This window comes from Lissotriton helveticus, chromosome 5_1 (genome assembly GCF_964261635.1).
Source record: "Lissotriton helveticus chromosome 5_1, aLisHel1.1, whole genome shotgun sequence".
NCBI classification, from domain to species: Eukaryota; Metazoa; Chordata; class Amphibia; order Caudata; family Salamandridae; genus Lissotriton; species Lissotriton helveticus.
In genome coordinates this window covers 926,531-948,450 of record NC_136065.1, presented here as the reverse complement: position 1 = coordinate 948,450, position 21,920 = coordinate 926,531, and the positions used below count along the sequence as shown (strand labels likewise).

General features: G+C 46.8%; 1 protein-coding gene across 2 annotated transcripts in view; it reads left to right on the top strand.

The window, feature by feature from the left end:
• The window catches only part of LOC144752881 (H-2 class I histocompatibility antigen, Q10 alpha chain-like), a 454,909-nt gene that overhangs the window by 285,647 nt on the left and 147,342 nt on the right, over positions 1-21,920 (top strand). Inside the window, exon 7 of one of the 2 annotated variants that reach the window (XM_078640708.1) lies at positions 5,050-5,079. The exons of the other annotated variant lie outside the window; for it this stretch is intronic. Coding sequence (XP_078496834.1) covers positions 5,050-5,079 — 30 coding nt within the window. The remainder of the gene's footprint in view (positions 1-5,049; positions 5,080-21,920) is intronic. 2 annotated transcript variants of the gene reach the window in all.

Below are 21,920 nucleotides of genomic sequence, written 5' to 3'. Positions count from 1 at the left end.
GTTGGAGAGTCAGGTGATCCCGACAGGGGTGGGCTGATGGGCCCTGCTTACTTAGTCTATCCCAGGCAGGCCGCCTGAGGGCTGCTGTGGTCGGCGGTCGTGGCCTGCCAGTCCATGCCAGGGTCTCTTCTGGGTATACATGACCTGCTGCTGTGTGTATTACTGGTCCTCTCCCCCTACATTTGTGCTGGGACGCTGGCTATCCTTTCATGCCACTATTGTAACAGCCTCTGACTTCCTCCATATTTTGGTTATACGTGACTATTGAATTATCATGTCATTATGCGATTGCTTTTGTGATGCTATACGGGAATTGTGCGGATGCTCTGTCTCCCCTGTACAACTCTACTATGAGTGTGATGCACTGTGTTATATGGATTGCATATGTGATTCCTTTCTTGTTATTGTTTTTATTTGTTTTTATATATGTTGGAAAATGACAAATAAAGTTTAAAAAAAAAAAACTATACACAATAAAATGTACTTATTCCATTCATTTATGTGATCTGCATGGTACATATTATTTGCAGCAGGCACATTAACCCTCTGCACTGTGTGGGTGACAAGAGTGCCCATGTGAGTGCATGGTGAGCGATGCAACAGTGTGAGAGTAGGGTGAGAGGAGTGACTGCAGGGTAAGTGAGGTGGCCATATGAATTTGGGTGCGGATGCAAGTTCAGAATGGGACAAATTAATGTATGTTTACTGATGGGCTTGTTTGAGTGAGTTGTATATTGAGCAGTGAAGGGGACAGATGAGTGAAACGTCACATGAGTGCAGGATGAGTAGTGTGCTTGTGTTACTGCAGGGTGAGGTATAGGGTGAACAGCGCAAGTGCATTGTGAGTGCAGAGTGATCACTGTGAGTGCAGAGTGATAGGTGTGCTTATGTGACCGCAGGGCAATTGGAGGGAAAACAGTGTGAGTTCATGGCGAGTGGCATAAGTGCAGCGTGGTCACTGTGAGTACAGGGTGAGCGGTGTGAGTGCATGGTGATCAGGGTGAGTGCATTGTGATCGCTGTGAGTGCAGGATGAGTAGTGTCCTCATGTGATTGCAAGGTGAGGTACAGGGTGAACAGTGCATTGTGAGTGCAGAGTGATCACTGTGAGTGCAGGGTGAGCGGGTGAATGGTGTGAGTGCATGGTGATCAGTGTGAGTGCATTGTGATTGCTGTGAGTGCAGGGTGAGCGTGAAAGTGAAGGGCAAGAATGAGAAGTGAGTTGTCTGAATGCAGGGTGCATTCCCAGACACTTGAAGTAACTCAGCATTTTATTGACGGCAGCGTAGGGTTTCAGATATAAGTTAAACTATTGCTATTATGGCATTATTCGGGGATCGAGGGTGGAGTAAATAAATAATGTGCTGATCCTGCAACAAACTTCCAGTCCTATGGTTAGCGTTGCCAGCAGATAATTTTGATGGTCCAGTTGGTACAAAAATAAGCAGTCACCTAAAGCAGTATTTTAAGCACTTATCTGTGCATACTTCGAACAGCAAATATAAATAGAAAGCACTTTTAATTGTGTACTAGGGCTGCCTCAATGATCCATAACTGATAATTAACGAGAACAAAGACAGAAAAGTTGCATAATGAATGGTTACATACTTTTTTATTTATAAGTCTATTTTGTGTCAAGAGGAGGTATTTGCAGGCTCTTTAAACAGCACATGGTTGGCATTTTTCTTTTGGCAACCCTACTTTATATTCCTTTTCATGTAATGTATTCTCACACTACAGCAGTAAATGTAAAATACAAATGTAAGGAGTAGGCAGGGTGGGGACCCAGGGGGTACAGGTACCAGGAAAAAACACTAAGCCTCTGTAACCAGTTTACAAAGGCATGGCAATATGCAAATGGTGTTTAAAAGACCTGTGAAAAACTCCGACGGGCGTGGAGGATATAAGACTCCGGACACTGCCCAGCCGAGCCCCCAGCAGCTCGATTTACTCTGCAGCAGCGCGGGCTGGGGCACAGGGGGGGGGGGAAGGGGGGCTGAAGCCCCGGGTCCAGGGCAGAGAAGTGTGACTGGGAATGCGCGACCCCCTTTGCATCGCTCCATGGCCCCCCTGGGGGTTGCGCCCCACAGTTTGAAGACACCTCGTATAGAGGAAACCACTCCAAAGGTAGGGGAAATGGCGCCACACCTCGTAACTTCCCTTCCTCTAATAAGCTGTGACTTGCCCACACTTCCTCCCGATTGTTTAACACCTGTCAGGGGAAGACCTTAACAGTTTCTTACCATTTGGCAATCCATAACACCCGGCCAATCGGTGATCGGCATTATCCAACATGGTTATTGCCTGGAGCTTACCGCCAATTCTCCAAACATTCCACCTCGCTCTCACAAACTGTCACCTGACCACTTACAGTTACTCAAACAAGAGGTTCTATCTCTCTTACTAAAGGGAGCCATAGAACTAGTTTCAGTAAAGTACCGAGGTTCAGGGGTTTACTCTCTCTTCTTTCAAATCCCAAACAAGGACATCACCTTAAGGCCTATTCTGGATCTCAGAGTGTTAAACCAAAACATATTGCCAAAGCACTACCACATGGTAACGCTTCAACAAGTGCTTCCACTTTAAAGCAGGGCGATTTTATGTCTACTGTAGACATAAAAGACATATACTTTCACAATCCAATTCATCCAGCTCACCGCAAATACCTCAGATTTATGATAGCAGGCAAACATTATCAGTTCAAGGTACTCCCATTTGCAGTGACCACTGCACCGAGTCTTTACCAAATGCCTGGCAGTAGTGGCAGCTCATCTCAGAAGGCAACATATTCAGGTCTTCCAGTACCAAGACGACTGGCTCATCTAAAGCCAGCACTTACCAAATGTTTCTACAACAGACTCAGACCACAATAGACCTACTTCATCAAATTCTTTCAGGGTCAATGCTCAACAATCTCACCTGCAGCCTTCACAAATGCATTTCCATCTGGGAGCCACTCTTGACACTCACAAAGCTCTAGCCTCTCCAAACGCAGCCACAGTTCGCAACATTCAAACTCTGTTGCTACAGTTTCAGACCAACCAAACTTTAACAGACAGGGTATTCATGCAACTGTTGGGAATGATGGCATCTTGCATAGAGGTTGTACCCCATGCAAGACTTCACATTCGTCCCCTACAATAGTGCTTAGCACGTCCGTGGAGTCAGTCGCATGGTCAATTAACTGATCTAGTGTTGGTGGATAGCCGTACCCATCGCTCTATGCAGTGGTGGAACCCACAAAATTTATCAAGAGGACGATCTTTCATCGACCCTATTCCACAGATCGTGGTAACGCAGATGCACCTCTGACAGGTTGGGGCGCACATCTCTAAGATTACACAATCCAGGGTCTGTGGAGCGACAAGCACAAAATTCTCCACATCAACTATCTAGATCTTCTAGCAGTGTTTCTAGTGCTCAAAGCTTTTCAAAGCAAAGTTGTCCTAGTCCGCATGGACAGCATGACAGCTATGTAATATGCATAAAAACGGGGGTAACGCACTCTCTCCAACTGTCACGCCTCTCTTACGCCATTTGGCGTTTGTCAATTCATTACAGGATTTATCTTCTGGCAGAACACCTTCCAGGGATAAACAAGTAAGATAAGTACCTCTAACTTGACTTGATGACTTAGTGGTTGATTCCTTTACCACAAAACTTACCAGAGTATTACCCAGGAGGAATCAAATTGTTTTGCCTTTTTCTTTTTTTTTTCCTCTTTAGTGCTTTTGATGTTGGGATATGTGCGGCAGCATTAATTGTAAGTTAATTGTGGAGAAGTGTGGCTCAATGGTTAGAGCGGCAGACCCAGATGCGGAGGTCTAGCCCGGGACCAGGGTTCAATTCCCCGTCTCGGCGGGTCTTGAGCTCAAAAATTCCGCGGACCTGATAATTCTCGCCTCGGTGCCTATTCCAATCATGGAGTCCCACTCTGCAACTCTGGGCAATAGCTTGCTTAATCTCCACAACGGCCCCCACAACGCTAAGGATGCCTGGCCTCCACCTTGGGGGTGCCCAGGAGTGGACACCTCACAGGGAAAGCCAGGATGGGTTCCACAGCGGTATTCGTACAAGCGCCTTGAGACCCTTGCGGGTGAGTAGTGCGCTATACAAGTATCAATTTACAATTTATTTTACACATAGAGAAGCATTGTTTTTGGAGGCATAAGGGCTGAACTTCATATATGTGTACTTGTGTCTCACTTGCAGGGCTAACAGGGTGGATTGTAGGAGTGAGGTCTACAACTCCTGAAGACATCCCTATTCTTTGTTTTGCTGCTGCAACTTTATTGTTTCATTTTTTCCCTTTTTTCCCTTTCCCCTATGGTGGTAAGACCTGTAGAGTGATGCATATATACTCACTGGTGTTTCCATGTACGGGGAAAAGGTTAACTAGCATCAACCATCGTTCCCACTGTATCCGACTGTAAAAGGTTAGTGGTTAACCTTCCTCTGTTGTGACAAGTACGCTTGGGAAGCTACGCCACTATCTGGTTTTCAGGCATTGAACTGGCATTAAAACACCTATAAGGTAATGGGACTAGTGTTTGCAAACAGTCTAACGCTTGGCAATTCCTCAAGGTAGTAATCCAAACCGTTTTTGTTTACCCCTGGGCCATTCTAGACTAGGGCCTTATTTAGGATGTAGCAGATGGAGTAGAGGCGTAGAACTACCAAACACTAAATGAGCCCCAAAGACCAACCTAATGCATATCACTACTGACCCGTCTCCTCACGGAATATTGAAGCCTGTGCTCCGGATTCAGCCACTTTGGCTGCTGTGCCACACCTCTCCCTTCTCATAGGAACAGTTCATCCAGGACCTTGGTCACTTCACACATTCTCCCTGTGGCCCAGTGCTTCGTAGTTGAGAAATGTGAGATTTACACCCCTGAATCTCACTGACTAAGCTATGCACATGAAACTGTGCTTTCCTCACCCCTCTCTGCACCAACCTCCTAATATAAACATGGGTGATCCCCCAGTGAGAGGACAGGCTGAGTGACCTCTGTGACCTTAACACTGATGTAATGTTTTTATTTTTCAGGAAAATCTACCTATTCTGTGGCAAACCAAGGTGAGTGCCTCCTGAATTGTTTGCTTGTTTTCTCAGAGTGATTAAGAGAAGACACAGAATGTTCTCATGATTGTTGAATGTCAAAATGAAGGGAACATTGGCCAAGAAACCAGAACCTCTTGAGTGAAACCAGGAAGTCTTTCTGAGTCAGAAACTGTGATCATTGTCAGTAAAAGATCCATGGGGCGGAGGGGTGGCGTATACAAGATAAAATGTAGTCTAATAGATGTTCTTCATCCTACCGATACCAGAATTAGTTAACAAGGATCACTGAACCTGTGCTTAGATTCTGTCGCTGACTTCAAAATCAGAGCCTGCCCCTCAGCTGTTACCAGACTGGTGCATGGCCACTTATTGTCGTGTAGTTCCTATATATAGTGGAGAAGTGTGGCTCACTGGTTAGGTGGAGAAGTGTGGCTCACTGGTTAGAGGAGGCAGACCTGGAAGCAGAGGTCAGCCCGGGACCAGGGTTCAATTCCCGGCTCGGCAGGGTCTTGAGTCCTAAAATGTCCATGGACTCGACAATTCTCGCTCCGGTGCCTACTCGATTCACGGGTTCACACTCTGCGACTCTGGGCAACAGCTTGCTTAATCTCCACAACGGCCCCTCGCGGCGGGATGCCTGGCTTTCACCTTGCGGATACCCTGCCGGGGTTATCTCACAGGGGAATACCAGGACGGGTTCCCTAAGCAAGCGCTTAGAGACCGCTTGGTGATTTGCGCTATATAAATTCCTGTACATTTACATTTACATATAACCTATACAGGATCTGTGCGTTTGGATAACATAAACTGTGTGACTGGTGGTGGACTGATTTTGTGCACCCCCACTGGGTATGTTAGCCTGTCTGTATCAGCTAGCTCACAGTGCCACTAGAATCTCCTCTTACCAAGGAGAGAATAGATTCTGGCAACCTCAGAACATGACAACCCTGATCCCTCAGGATTGTAGAAACAATGTACTACTTTTCGCTCAGTCACTCATGCTTACTTAGTTTGAGTTTGAGTTTAAAACATTTATTGAGCGCGCGTACACCTGGCGGTTTCATGGCGCTATGAGGTACTGAGCCCTAGAGGGTAGGGAAGTCGGGGAAGATGAGGAGGGATGGATTATGAAGGGAAGGCTTATGAAAAAAGAAAGGTTTTTAGGGCCTTTCGGAAGTGGGAGTATTGAGTTTGTCTCTGAGGGATACGCAAAATAAACAGGCTGGGCGTGTTCAATAAGAATTTATTGCACAGTTGTTCTTCTAGTGTAAAATAGATGAGCTGCAACAACCGTTAGACAGTAGCAGAGATATATGATTAGAAGTACTACGAAAGTAAAGGGATGGTAAAGCTCTGCCATATTATAATAATCATGAATACATACAAGTATATAAAACACATGATAAAAAGTGCGTACTCCTACGATGTCTCCCTAACTAGATGTGCCTAAATATACCTAGCATCAGTGTAGGACCCCATTACCTGAGAATGAGAGATTATGGGACCCTGTACTGGTCTCGAGTTGGACACCTTGCGAGGGATGTTAGACCACTGCTAGCTGGAGTGTCTGCATGCGGGAGCCTCAGCGTCTCTGGTCAGAGTGTCAGCCCGGCAGTCTTGGTCTCCTCTCCCCTTCTAAACAAGATGTGATGTACATATACCCATAAGTCTCCCCAGGGGTCCTACCTTGCTGTGTTACTGTGTCTGTCTAAAGGTTGACGTCGGGCCTGAACTTTATACAGAGATATTATTCAGGAGATGGCAGTCCTATTGTGCTTCCAAGAAACCTCATGGATTATGTATGTGATCCAAACTAGGGAAAAACCCGCATTCTGAATGCAGTGTTGTATCTAGGTAAAAGGTCAGTCACTAAGAACCGTTATGTATGTAATGTAGGGAAGAATATATGTGAAAGGTTGCAATGTTACCTGCGCCAAATGTTTTTAATAAACTATGTGCATACCAATATCTAGTTAGCCTAGTAGTAAGGTAATAGGTTACATATGTCGTCCAGTCGGAGGAGGAGTGGGTGTTATATTCCATATAGGTACCTATATGGAATATAACACCCACCTTCCGTAGTTGGGGTGCGATGGCTGCGTCTTCTTTGTTGAATACGTGTGTGGGCACGGGTCTGACGGAGATCCTGAGTGGATGGAGTTCATGACCTTGCGTGTCTCGTTGTCGTTGACGTTGGACCAGGAGGTCAGGCGGATGGCGCTGGTGGTGTTCGCAGGGGAGGTGGAGTCTGGCGTAGTCGGGCAGTTTTGGTGTTGAAGCTGTCATGGATGTCAGTGATCTCGCAATGGAAGAAGATGGCTAGTGAGTCGCACAGTTCTTGCGAGGGCGGGATGTGGTTGGTGTTGGCCCTGGGGTTGGAGAGTTCATTTTAATGATGCTGAAGAGCTCTTTGCTGTCATGTGCGTTGTTGTCCAAGTGGTCTTTGAAGGAGGATCGCTTTGCTAATCTGATGAGGTGGTGATGTCTGTGGGTGGCGTCCTTGTGGGCTGCGTGGTTTTCCGGTGTGCGTTCCTGGAGCCATTTTTTCTCCAGTTTCCGGCATGAGCGTTTGGAGGTCTGGAGCTCGTCGGTGAACCAGGTGGCTCTCTTGCTGGCGTGGTTGTTGGAGGGTTTCTTCAGCGGGGCGAGGGTGTTTGCGGAGTCGCCGATCCACTGTCTGAGGTTGCGGGCTGCGGCGTCTGGGTTGGTGGGGTCGGTGGGTGGGTTCTGGGCCAGCCGGTCTTCGGTGACTGCTCCAGCAGCGGCGAGGCAGCTGTTGGGTGCGGTGGTGCATGGTTGGTTTCTTGAAGGTGAAATGAATGCAGCGGTTGTCGGTCCAGTGGTGTTCGGTGGTATGGTGGAAGGTGACGTGGGTGCCTGTGGAGAAGACTGGGTCCAGCGTGTGGCCCGCGGCGTGGGTGGGTACGGTGACGAGTTGTTTGAGGCCCAGGTTGGTGAGGTTGTCAATCAGGGTGGTGGAGTTGGCGTCGTTGTTGTTCTCGAGGTGGAAGTTCAGGTCCCCGAGGAGGATGTAGTCCGTGGAAGCGAGTGCATGGGTGCTGGCGAGGTCGGCGATGGAGTCGTTGAACTGAGCCCGGGGTACTGGGGATCTGCAGACAAGTGTTCCTCTGCGGGTGGTGTTGGGGGCGGTGTGGATCCGGAAGTGCAGGTGTTCGGCAGTGTGGAGGGTGTCTTCTGCGTGGGTGGCGACCTTTAGGGTGGACTTGTGGATGATGGCTATTTCTCCTCCGATTCCGTTGGCGTGATCCCTGCGGGTGATCTTGTAGCCGTCCGGGATGGCTATGGCGATGTCGGGCGCCGAGGAGTCGTTCCACCAGGTTTCGGTCAAGAAGGCCACGTCTGGGGTGGAGGTGTCGAGCAAATCCCAGAGCTCGATGGCATGTTTGCATGCGGAGCGGGTGTTGAGGAGTATGCAGCGGAGGTGGTTGGGTCCAGTACTTGGAGGTTTGGTGGTTCTGTCGCAGGTGAAGCTGCAGGAGTGGCAGGAGAAGGGTCCGTGGGTCCGTTTCGGTTTGGTTTCGGCCGGCGTTGAGTGCATGGAGGCTGCTGGTGTCGTAGTGGAGTTTGGTGTTGTGGCGTTCGCGGGGTCCAGGGGTTCTGGCGCTGGCGCCATTTGAAGGGGAGCTTTCTTCCGCAGTATACGGACCCTGTAGCACCTCGCACAGATGATATTCCACACTGTCCACAGCCGGTGCTGGGGCAGCCTGTGTGCCGTCCAAAGCCTGGGTGTCAGTAGAGGAGCCGGTATCCATACCAATAGGTGCAGTTACTACCTGCGGTGGCTCAAGGAATGTCGCCATCAATACTGGAATAAACTGAGGACACTACAGAACATGGGCCATTATTGTGTCCAGTAAAGCATTCACGTCCAGTTGCGCACTTGATGGGAGTGTCAAACAAAGTTCTAACACCCATTCTTCTCCCAAAACAGGCATCGGAGGACAGGTAGGATGCAGTCCATCCAGCCTGGTTGAAAAGACAAGAACCAAGGACCAAGTTCTCTTAGGCAAGGCGTGCCTAGATTTTGTACCATGCGGTCACGGTATTTCCACTCCAGGAGTGCTTTTTCCATCTCCTTGGTGACTGGGACGTGCATTGCATAGCAGGTGGAAAATAATCAGGAAACCTACTTTAAAAACAGGATCAGCGGAAGTCCTCCAAAGACGCTTCCGAATACGGAGTGTATGAAGCCTGGTATAACTCCAAGTACCGTCTGAAAGATGCCCAGAAGCCCAGAACCTATGGTCTTAAATAGGTGGACCATGTCTGTCATATCAGACATGTTATAAATATGGTTTACCATTTCTGCAAAATGGAAATGCAGTTTGTATGGATAAGCGCCTGTATCTCTGCCGAAGACTCTCGAGCGGAGGTTAAGTGCACAGACTTCTGTAAAAGCATGGCTTTCATTCTGCTTAGAGTATCAACCCTAAACATTCAGTGAAGGCGCCTCCTTGACTGTATATGTCAGTGGAAACAATACTTGCATACAACAAGTAACCCTGGAGCTCACGATGACCAGATATGCAATGCCCGGGAGCATTCCGCAACAGCCTTGACTGCATCAAGTAACTCCCATTTGAAAGTAGCCCGAATGCTGGAGTAACTCTGCACCTGGGGCATCCCTCAAATGGCAGAACAAGTTCAATACAGAACCATTACAAGCCTGGTGCAGCATTATATCCTGGTATGTGAGTGATCCATTTAAAGTGTTCTCAGTTTGTACCACTAGGAAACACTTCTCGATCCCCACTCCGGCATTAAAATCTGTATGGTAATACCCATGATTCCTTAATGTATTCCTTACCCATTTCTTCATATCTGCCTGCCTGCTTTTGTTCAAGGCAAAACTGAAACTGAAAATTAGTGACTGGTAGAGTTATGTGGCCATGGATTAACCATTCTGTGGACAGTGATTCTGCCACTGTAAATGGTAATCCATCCAGTTTTTCGATAAACAGCATTGTAAATTTTGCTCGCGTTTGTGACATTTCTATCTGTTTATCTGTTACATTGTGTTCAGAGAACAGAGACGTGCTGTTATAATGCCAAGGCTCATATCCTGCATGCAAAGATTGCAGCGTCCAGCTTAACAACGATTGCCCGTGTTGTAATATCGCCAAATCTTGTTCTAGTATGTCTATCGCAGAAGATACAATGTTGTCTAAGGAATATATCCTGGAGGTCAATGTAGTTAACCCATTATCTACCACTGCTAGAGATTTGTCTAGATTCATACGGTCTATTTCGCATAATATCTCTGTGGTATCTTGTTGGCATAATTTCCATATTTCATTGTAGACAGCATAAATGAAAGATTTCTGACGTGGCTTTCTGGGACCTAGTAAAATGTCCCTGCGATCCACATCCTGTGACAGTAAGGATATGTGATTCACCTTCGTGAGTGTTGAGGTTTTTAGCCAATCAAGGCACAACTTCCCAACACTGTAGGATGTCACTACCCCTGGATGTTCTCTCGGTACATAACGTGGATCTGGCCTATGGATACTAAAGCCTTCGGTTTTACCCCTTTACGACCAGTATTTTTGCATTTGGGATGGATCATCCCAAATGCAAAAAATGCAAATTGCGATTGCATTTAAGGAATCGCAAATTGCGATTCCTTAAATGCAATGCAAGTTGCCATTTAAAAGAGCAATTTCGCTAATAGGGTCCGCTATTTACCAAAAAATAATGCCAGGTGGTAAATAGCGAAAACTTTGAAAAATGCACTAAAGTGCATTCATCAAAGTTGCATGTTACACACCACACATCAATTTCAGGGGTGCAACAGGGTGTCCTTTTGGCACCCTTGAAATTACATGCGCAATATGCGAGTACCTATTGTGTACTCGCAAATTGTGCATGTAATCTCCATTCATTCCTATGGGCCTGTAGGCCCATAGGAATGAATAGGAAGCCATTCCTTAATTGCAACTCGCAATTTGCGAGTCGCAAATAAGGAATATTTGGGAATCGCAATTTTTTTAAGCGATTCCTACATGCATAGGCTTTTGCCATTCCTTAATTGCGATTCTTAATAATCGCAATTAAGGAATCGCAAACGCCTACATTGATGCATGTGTCCCTAAGTCTTTAGTCTGCTTGGTTAACCCAGGCCACCAATAGCGTTATTTCAATAAAGAACAGTCGCCGTAACTCCTGTATGCGCAGAACCTATCCCTTCATGTGCTGCTGGAATTAAACCTAACCTATAATCTATGTTTGGAATTACTCTATTCTCCACTACCAGAATCTGAGCATATGGAATGTTATTGGCATCTAACTTGTAGGAGTACTTGAGTGGAAACCGTTTTAGTACTGCTTTGCTGTTTTTGTGGGATGTATGACAGCCACCATAATCTCACCATCTATTCTCGTTTTAGAATGAGTGGTTGCAGCTACGTAAGCTGTGCGTACATCCCCTTTGCGGCTTCATCTGCCAAGGAATTCCCTTCAATCTGAACGCCATCACGCTGATGACTCAGTGTATGTATCACGTGAGCCCTCGGTAGTTCAATTTTCAACTCCACTACCTGTTCCTATAGCATTATGTGCTTAATTGGGCCACCTTTTGCGTCTGTGAACCCGTTTTGAACCCAGTACTTCAAAAGTTCATTATATGACTGTACACAGTAAAAGGAATCACACACAATTAGTGTGCGAAATTCTCGATCCTTATCTACTAGGGTCATTATCAAGGCTTTTAACTCTGCCAGCTGTGCCGTGCAGTCTCCCAGAGATTACGTTTTTGTGCAACTTGGGTGGAACTTTCCAATCCACATACGACCTTTAACGATTGTGCATGCCGCCCTATATTGTTGCTTACTTCCTATGGCCGGTTGAGCAGATCTGTCAGTGCAAATTATATATTCATAATGATCTAAAGGCATTATTTCGTTTTGTAGAGGATATTCTTGTTCTTATTGCAGGAATGCTTGTGTCTTTAGATTTGGGTCGTACCTGCATTCTACATCTGTTGCAGTGAGAGAATTAGTCCATTGTATGCATCTCGGATGTAAGGGTTTAGCGTTAGGAACACTTGCCTTTGTCGCAGCCTCTTAGGCTGGAACCGGAGTCACTACAATTATCCGTTTTCCCTGTGCCAGTGCTCTTTCTCTTAGTACAGCAGTTTGTACTGCTGTTAGTATCTTTTCTGTAGAAGCGAAATGCATCTCAGCATTTGTGTACAAATGTGACTTGTATTCTATTGGTACTGGTTCACCTTCATTACATGTTAGATAGGTTACCCAGATTGACCCGCAACTATATGGATCACCAGCTTGTGTACGTTTACGTGTGTTTGTAAGTGTTTGGAAGCTATCATGTCAGCTTGTAAGAAACAAAGTGTATCTGTGTGTTTCTGTGTCCATTGTCTATTTGAAAAGTCAGGTTTTATTAAATTGTAGAAAGGTTTTACTCTTTCTGCGTAATCCAAAATGTATGTTCTACCAAAATTTAGGAATCCCAGGATTGATTGTAAATTTTTTAATGATTTTATAGGTTGGAGCAGCGCACCTTTTTTCAAAAACAATTGGCTGCCAGGCTTTTTCCTTCACTTGAAAGCTCATATCCTAAAAACAGGACACTGAGGTGGGCAATTTTTGATTTTTTAAAGTTGAATTTGTAGCACTTAGATGCAAATCCCAAAATTATGGTATTCACTCTGTTCAAGTGCTCCTCTAGGTCATTGTCTGTTAGATAAATACTATCCACATAGGACAATGCCTCTTTATCCAAATTTTTAAGTAACTCAGTTACTCAAAACAACCCCGGGCTGTTCTTATACCCTTGGGGGAGTCAAGAAATTGACCCTGGGACCCTAGCACTGAGAATGCTGTTTGAAACCTGCTTTAAGGTGATATATATTGGCAGAAAAATCCTTTCGCGATATCAAGTGATGTTTTATATTCTTTCCGCACAATGGTATTCATTAATGCAGCACTGTGCATTTTGGACTGCAAATGTCTTAGTGCAAGTGTTTAAATGTCTATAATCGTAGACTAAACAATATGAATTGTCAGGTTTCATGACCGGAAACAAAGGATTATTCTTCGATGAGGTGCAATTTTCGATCACCCCTGGTATTCAAGTTGATCTAAGATCTCCCTGACCTGTTGTTTAGCTTCTTTCTTTATTGGATACTGCCTCTGTGCAGTTTGAGTATTGTTTTAAAGGATTTATGTGGTGGGTTGAATCCTCATCCCATCCAACATGATTTTTGTATAATGTTGGTGCTTGGGCTACTGCCCACTCCTGCGCATATATGTGTTTTAGGTGCCTGGGAATATGGTCTGAGAATGCCGGTAAAATTACCATTTCTTCTGTAGGGCAATCCATTACGAATGCTCGTGGCCAATCTTGTTCAGCTAACAAAATGTCATAGCCAAACAACAGGTTCTCCCAAAAGAGACCTCTAACTATCCTACATTTGTCCCCCTCCATTTGGAGTGTTATTTCATATAACTTATGTGGGACACTTAAGCTAGTATCAGGTGTTTCCACTGTGATGGAATGATTCAAGTCTGCTGTCACCAGAAATTCCATCAGGTTCTGGTGAGCTATTGTTACCTCTACCACACTGTCTAGCATCGTCAGAGCCCATTCCCCATTCAGTAGTTGAGTCCTCAGAATTCTGGGCATGACTGATCTTTAGACCTGCAGCCTTCTTCTTTATGAACTGTGGCTTTTGCTTTGGTTTCTCTTCTTTTTTAGAAGTGTAATCTTGAGCGTGCTTCTTGTCTCTGGGCTTTGTACGCTATTCTAGTCTGTCTGACCGTCCTTCCTCTTGAAGTTTTTCGATGAACCCTGAAAGGAAAGAGAGGAACGCGTATTAGTATCCTGATACCTGTCAGGTTTTTTAATGTTATCCCAATTCCTAAGGTTATACCTCTTCTCGGAGGGCTTCTTTGGAGGAGGTCTACCTCTGGATTGAGATCTGTTTCCTTTAAAGTCTTGTTGTTTTTAATTGTCCCACTTCTTCTTAGTCGAAGCCGATGTCTGCTTGGAAGTGTCCTTTGCAGGGCTGCCAATCAGTTGTGGTTTTAAATGTTTCCCACCCAAACCATCTCTGCCTAATTCTGTATATGCAGTTTCAATTATTTTCGGTAGCTCGTGTTCCGGTTCTAAAGAGTGAACTCCCTTAGGCATTGGCGGAGAGCCACTGAAGCTGCTTCCTCTTTAACATTAGCTAAGATTATGGCTGATACCTGCGCATAGTTACCTAGTAACTTCATCCCTAAGTTCGGAGCAGGCTCTGCTGCGTACTCGTTTCGTATCTGTCTCAATACATCCGGTATCACTCCTAATGATGGAATACCTTGAGTTCGGGTATAAATGGCAGCAAAGAATGTATCCCAAGTGGTACAATCTTCTATTTGTGCTGTTATCCCCATGGGCAAGCAAATTGTTAGCATCATTCTGTGTTTTTCATACGGGGTAGTATTTGGGAATACTGCCTCCAGCTGTGTTATTTTCTGAGCTACCCAGAATGGCATTTGTTCACATTTTGTGGGCATTTTACCCATCACTGCGTGTAATGTTTGTGGTGTGATTTTAGGTGCTGTACTCTGAGTTTGAGTTCCATTTATTGCAACCATTGCTGGTTGGACTGTAAGTGTTCTCATGATGAATTGCGTCAAGGTCGCAGGTCCCATACCTCGACCCTCCTTGAATCACTCCACTGGCTCCCGGTGAGGAAGCGTATCATCTTCAAGACCCTGACCATGACTTTCAAATCCTTGCATGGTACTGGTGCAGTCTACCTTAGGAAGCATGTTCAGTTCTATCATCCTTCTAGATCTCTACGCTCGGCCACACAAGCCCTGGCTGTCGTCCCAGCTGTAAAGCATGCACGTATTGGAGGTCGCTCTTACAGGGCTCGTGCTCCGCAGCTTTGGAACAAACTCCCCCTTTTATTGAGAAGAACAGACAATATCCTGTCATTCAGGAAAAGCCTTAAGACCTGGCTTTTTGGCCTTTAGTGTGTTCTGGTGTGTTCTGACTCCCTCTACAGATCTGTACAGCGCCGGGACACTCTGCCCGAGTAGCCGTGCGCTATATAAACCACCATCATAACATAACATAACATAACAAGTTTCTGTAAATTTTGACCAATTCTTTGTGTTGTGCAAGTAAGTCTCCTGGTGGGATTTTTTCAATGTCAGGATGTGGTGTGTAGGCCACTAATATCGGCCATGTGGTCCCTTCTCCTCCGAGCAGGCCTAGTCTTACTCTTGTTCTTGTATGGGGTAGGGCGCTTTTAAACCAGTATAAGAGTTCCTGGTATGTGAGCGGAACTTCTATGTCCTCAAATGGACAATATTCTGCTGGTACATCGCCTTCTGTGTAGGAGTGAAATGCTTTTGTTCTTGCATTTGGTACTGGGAATGTAACCCACAAATAAAATACCTCTGTTCTGTTTGATTTGTGCGCCTCAATCATGAATACTACTATACCACCCATAGGTGTTAAACCATGCTCTAGCAGTTTCAGGGTGACTGTATTTCAAACCTTTTCAGCAATGTGGATTGCGTCTGCATTTTCTTCTCCGGCTGAGAGGTGTAGATATACTATTACGTTATCTCTGTCCTCAGTCATTCTTGTAAAGAAGAGCTTTCCAAGGAAACTAAGATAAGGTGCTTATGCACAATTTCAAGCTTGATTAACCAATAGCCAATAAGTAGTTTTTTTTTGCCTACTCAGCTGTGGCAGAGTTTGTGCCCACCCACTCCAGACGTCTCTGGTGTTTTGTGAGTAGGCATGACTGAACTACTCAGATTCTACTGTTAAATAAGTACCCATTCAACATTGGCGGCACCATGTGATGTAGTTCATTGATAACCTATACAGGATCTGCGCGGTTGGATAACATAACATAAACTGTGGGACTGGTGGCGGACTGATTCCGTGCACCTCCCCGGCTATGTTGGCCTGTTTGCATTAGCTAGCTCACAGTGCCTCTAGAATCTCCTCTTACCAAGGAGAGAATAGATTCTGGCAATTTCAGACCATGACAACCCTGAGGATCGTGGAAACAATGTATTACTTTTCGCTCAGTCAATCGTGCTTATTTAGTTTGTCTCAGAGAGATACACAGAATAAACAGGCCGGTGTTTTCAATAAGAATTTATTGAACAGTTGTTATTCTAGTGTAGAATAGATGAGCTGCAACAACTGTTAAAATCTAGATTGTGGCATAAACATTATCGGCGCCATCTTGTCCTTTTCAGATCTATATGTGCGCGTAAGCAGCAGCCGTTTTGATTGCCATGGCCTCTCTGCCCACTGCTGATAGCCAGCGCGTCTCTCCCCCTCCCTCTCCGGCCTCGCAAGCATCCCCCGCGCTCTGATAGCCCCCGATCTCTCCTGCCTGGGCCATAAGCGCACCTCCAGCGCGACCCTGCCTCAGAGCCACATCCCGTGCGGAACCCTCACACTCCTTTCATCTCTCTCACGCGAGCGGGCCTTTTGATAAACTCTCCCTCCTCGTCCATTATCTGAACCGTTCCCAGGCCACCACCTAGCCTTGCAGCTGCAGTTTATTGCCCCTACAGTAGGAACTCACCCCATATCAAAGGAGCGGGGGTTAATCAATACTCTCACACCTCCAGATCCGACCGATCGCCCACTTTCCCGTTCCCAGAGGAATGTCCAGCTGCGCGATAACCACCACATGCTGAGATCGGGGTGGGAACTCTACTGTAGATGTGTGTGGGAACGGGCCTGGACCGGGGATTCCGAGGATGTCTTTTCTGGCCTTCAAAGAAACATTACGGATGCCATGTATGTAATAAAGCCATAAACCTGTGTATAAGAGGCCAGGCCTCAGAGATGCGGTTAGAGCACCTCGAGAAGATACCCTGTTGTCTGATTTGACGTGTTCTGCTCCGTCGGAATAAACTCCTGTTTCCTGCCTTCCTGTCTCCAGCGCCTGCCTCTTTGTTTGATAATCTTGAGTTGAGTTAGAGGCGGCTACGCCGGGCAATCTTAAAAGAAAAGGGCTATCGATCACGTCTGCCTCTCTTTCTACAATTGGCGTCCCAAACGTGGGGCCCATCAGCGACACGTGGATCCAGTGGGAGAGGTCCCGACGACAGTGTGAACGGCTGCAACGATCGGGAAGAGCTCCTGCCCGATAGACCCTCGTCTGGCAGCCGATCATCCGAACTTCACCGGTTCCGAGCAGACCTCTCTCGAGTGATCTACGGTCCTGACTGGGAACCATCAGGAGTGCCACAGCAATTACGGAGAATAGAGGACGATCGGGCGCTGGAAGCGGAAGACGAGAAACCGTCCATGCGGTCCGGGTAAGGTCGTGTAACACGACGAATTGCGAATTGATTGTTTGATTGTTTGAAAATACTAGTATTACTCATTTGATTGTTTCTGAGAGATTCTCTGTCTGCAACAGGGAAGAATAGGAGTATTCTCTCTTTGCAGATAGTGCAGGGTAGGTAACGCAGGCCTTTGCCCCCGTTGTAAACCGTCGTGCCTGCTTCCCTCTCCATTTGATTGATTGTTATCCAAGCATTTACTGTTTTGGAATTGGTTCTCTTTGGATCATTCTCTATTTGCAAACAAGCACAGAGTCGCAATACTCTGTTTAGTCTTTGCAGATAGTGAAGGATAGGTAACGCAGGCTTTTGCCCCCGTTGTAATCCGTCGTGCCTATTTTTATCCCTCATTTGATTGATTGTTTATCCGAACATTGATCGTTCGGAATTGGTTCTCTTTGGGTTATTCTCTATTCACAAATAAGCACAGAGTCGCAATACTCTGTTTAGTCTTTGCGGATAGTGAAGGATAGGTAGTGCAGACTTTTGTCCCCTTTGTAACCCGTCATGCCTATCTTCGCCCCGTTTGTTGGTAGTTGGTTCAGCCCGGACCGCTTATTAGAGGTGAACCATCCGGCTCAACTGGAGGGCACCCCTAATAAGGACATGTTTACTAAATATGGACTAGTCACCGTGGCTTATAGTAAGCTGTGGCATAAATACACGAGAAAGGATCGGGAAAGTCAGTGGCCACTGATAGGATCCTTTGATAACGATAAAATAAAGGCGCCGGGAACAGCCCTTTATAACAATAAGACAACACCCACTATGCTCGATAGCTTCGGCATGTTGCGCAAAGAAACAGAACAGCGGAAAAAGAGAAATGAGGTCAGGTTAGAAAAGGAATTACGCAAAGCAGCTCACCTAGCCGCTAACAAATTGAAGGAAGAAATAAAAGAAAGAGAGGAAACCAAGCTAAAACAAGATTCCGAATCATCAGGCCAGTGTCCCGTCAGGGCACCCTCTACACTTTACCCCGAGCTACCTTCGAAACAGCGAACAAACGATTATTTACTACTAGGTCCCCCGATCATCTACATGCCCCCTCCATACGCCCCTTCCCAACCCTTAGCGCAGCACCCACAACCCCCAACGACAGGCGAGAGTAGTGCCGGAGCCTCGGTCCTCATGGCCTCTGCGCCGACCGAACCCCTCGTACTCAGCGCAGCACGAGCAGCGACTTCAGATGATCCCGAAGCTGGGAGGAAAGACACTGCTAGATCGAATAGATTAAGTAAGCATGAACGAGCTGGGATCGATAAGATTGTAAAGACACTGGTGGTGCGAAAGGAAAGTGAGTATTATGTAACGGATATGTACAATACATATGCCAATAGCCACAGACGACACTTTGTCGTACGCCTTTGTTACCATACCCTTAATGCCTATGAAGACCGATACCAAGGAAAAGGCCCTGAAAACCTAACGACTCTGTATAGGAAAGTTGATGTCGGAGATGGAGGCGAGTGTGATGTGACGAACCTCTTCACGCGTACGCTTGAAGTTTTCCGCCACCTCACGGAACAGAAACCAGAGACTAACACCACGACTCCTGCAGCGACTGAAGCCAGAGTAGAAAAAATTGACACGATGATGCCCATAAAGGAGGCCGCTCCCTATTGGGTTCCCCCACGAGGACAGGGAACACACGACGATATTAACCACCAAGATGCGAGAGGGAGGTTAGTTTACAACTGGGTTTACCAACCATGGGATCGGCAAGACATCCTGACTTTCCGAAAGTCCTTGCCTGATCTGCGAAAGAACCCCACAGCCTTCTATACAGAATTAGCCACCGCATTGGGTTCAACGATTATGACCCTAGCGGATATCGATTTGTTTTTCGGGCTATGTCTGCCAGCTGATGTGTGGAAGCAAATCCGGAAAGTCGACCACCTTGAGCTGTTCGGACATACCTGGATACAACTCGGTGATGTAGACAAACAGCGAGAGCCGGGACAGAAACCTTTGAAAGCCATTCTAGACCTACCAGATAAGATCGTGCAAAAATTAAAAACCCTAGTCCCAGAAAGGAAGGTGGACTGGTCGATAGTAACGGCCTGTCGCCAGAAACCCCAGAAAGACGTATCAGAATACTTCTCCCGGTTTGAAATGGTGTTCTCCGATTACAGCGGCCAGGACATGACCACTGCAACCGGACATCACTTGTTTGTCCAGAACTATGTGAAAGGCCTGACACCAGAAGTCTCCCAGAAACTACAGACTAGTGAGAGTAGTTGGGCGGCCTCCAAGCCCGCAGCTATCCTTCAGATGGCTCAATACTATGAGCGACAAAAGAACGAGAACGATCAAGCGACTGAGAAGAAGAAAAAGGACTTGAAAGAGAGGGTGATGATTGCTCAGTTGCAAGGGGTGACTATAGGAAGGGAACAGTATAGCGGAAACTACCAGTCGAATGCTCCTAGAAATCCACCCCCTAGAGACCGCACACCCGCACCCGGCGCTCCACGAACAGACCTCGATGAGAACCAGTGTGCGTTTTGCAAAGGATTTGGCCACTGGAAGTCTCAATGTCCAGTTCTGCAAGAAGCACTCAGAAATAAAGACACGAGAGACGTAGCGGGCGGGCCGAGAAATAGAGGACAGGGACGAGGGCACACAAGCGACGCCAACAATGACAGACCTGGCAGACCGAACACGTTTGACTGTCCCCGACAGAATCAGTGCCAACAGTCTGACTGCGACAATGCCCACGACTTTGCATAGGACTGCCAAGGGCAAGGAAGGGATCCAGTCGAGCTCTATGTTGACCAGCAAGGTCCTTATGTCACCGCTAAGGTCCTAGGTACGAAGTCTCCATTTCTGGTAGATACTGGTGCAACACGTAGTGCGTTGTCTAAACGATTGATTCCCAGGGCACCCATGTCTGGCTCACATGTGACATCAATAGGTTTTGATGGAACGCCCTCCACTAATCCCTTGTCCACACCGATCTCTTTTAACTTGGACAATAACACCACTGACACGACGTTTTTGCTCTCCTCCAACACCCCCGACGCCATTATGGGACTTGACTTGTTGAAACATTTTCGAGCCACTATTAGGTGTTCACAAGACGGAGTTCGAGTTATTCTGTATGACAACCCAACGCTGCTCAGATCTTGTCGCACACAACGCATGTTTTCCATCACTGACGCTGACTTGTCCTTACTCGACACCCTACCTCTGTACCTATGGGCAAAGACTGACTCGGACGTAGGACGCATGATGATAGACCCTGTACACATAACTGTTCGACAGGACGTAGTGCTCCCAAAACTCCCACAGTATCGGATATCGCCCGAAGGCGAGAAGGCATTGGTAGAAATCATCCAGTCCCTGGTAGACGCAGGAGTGGTAGAAGAGGTAGTTAGCAATGTTTGCAACAGCCCTATCCTACCCATTGTGAAGAAGCAGGGTGAGGGAGATGAAAAAGCGTACCGCTTCATCATCGCCCTACGAGAAGTCAACAAAGTAGTTGTACCTCAGTACCCTGTAGTCTCAGACATCACCACCATTCTGACCCTGATTTCTTCCACTGCCACCACCTTCACGGTAATCGATCTCAAGAACGCATTCTTCTCCATCCCCATTCACTCAGACAGCCGCTACCTTTTCGGCTTCACTTTAAAATCCCGCTCATATAGATTTTGCAGAGCACCCGAGGGCTACACTGAAAGTCCAAGCATCTACAGCCAGGCCCTCAAGAGACAGCTGGATGCAGTCCAGTTACCGGATGGAGTGGTGTTGATACAGTACGTCGATGATAACCTTTTGGCGGCCGACACCACTCCACTTGCAGTCACAGCCACCATCCAACTCCTGCACTTCCTCGCGGAAAATGGCCACAAGGTCTCCAAGAAGAAGTTGCAATTCTGCCAACCTCAAGTCACTTACCTAGGCCACCTCTTGTCCAAAAGATGGGAGAAAACTCACACCTGATCGAATTCAGGCTATTCTAGAGACCCCTATCCCTAAAACCCCGAAGCAAGTCCGCTCTTTGGTAGGCATCACCTCCTTCTGTCGACAATGGTTACGAAATTTCAGCCTCATTGTGAAACCACTACTTTCCCTACTGGCTAAGGATGTCCCCTTCCCGCTCCCTTGGACCCCTGAATGCCAATCCTCCTTCAAGGAACTACGAGACGCCCTTTGTTCAGCACCAGTCCTAGGAACCCCTGATTATACAAAACCCTTCTCTCTCTACACTCACGAAAGGGAGGGATGCGCTTTGTCTGTCCTGACTCAAACCATTGGCCCCAAACAACGACCATGTGCCTATTTCTCTGCCACTCTTGACCCTGTAGCAAGAGCTTTGCCTGCCTGCCTTCGAGCAGTAGCTGCTGCTGCTGTCTCTATCCGACAAAGTGAGGGGATCGTACTCTCGAATTCCCTCACGGTACTAGTGCCTCATGCTGTTGACACCCTCCTAAACCAGACCAAGACACAACACCTGACCAGCGCACGAATGACTGGGTACGAACTGACACTGCTCGCACC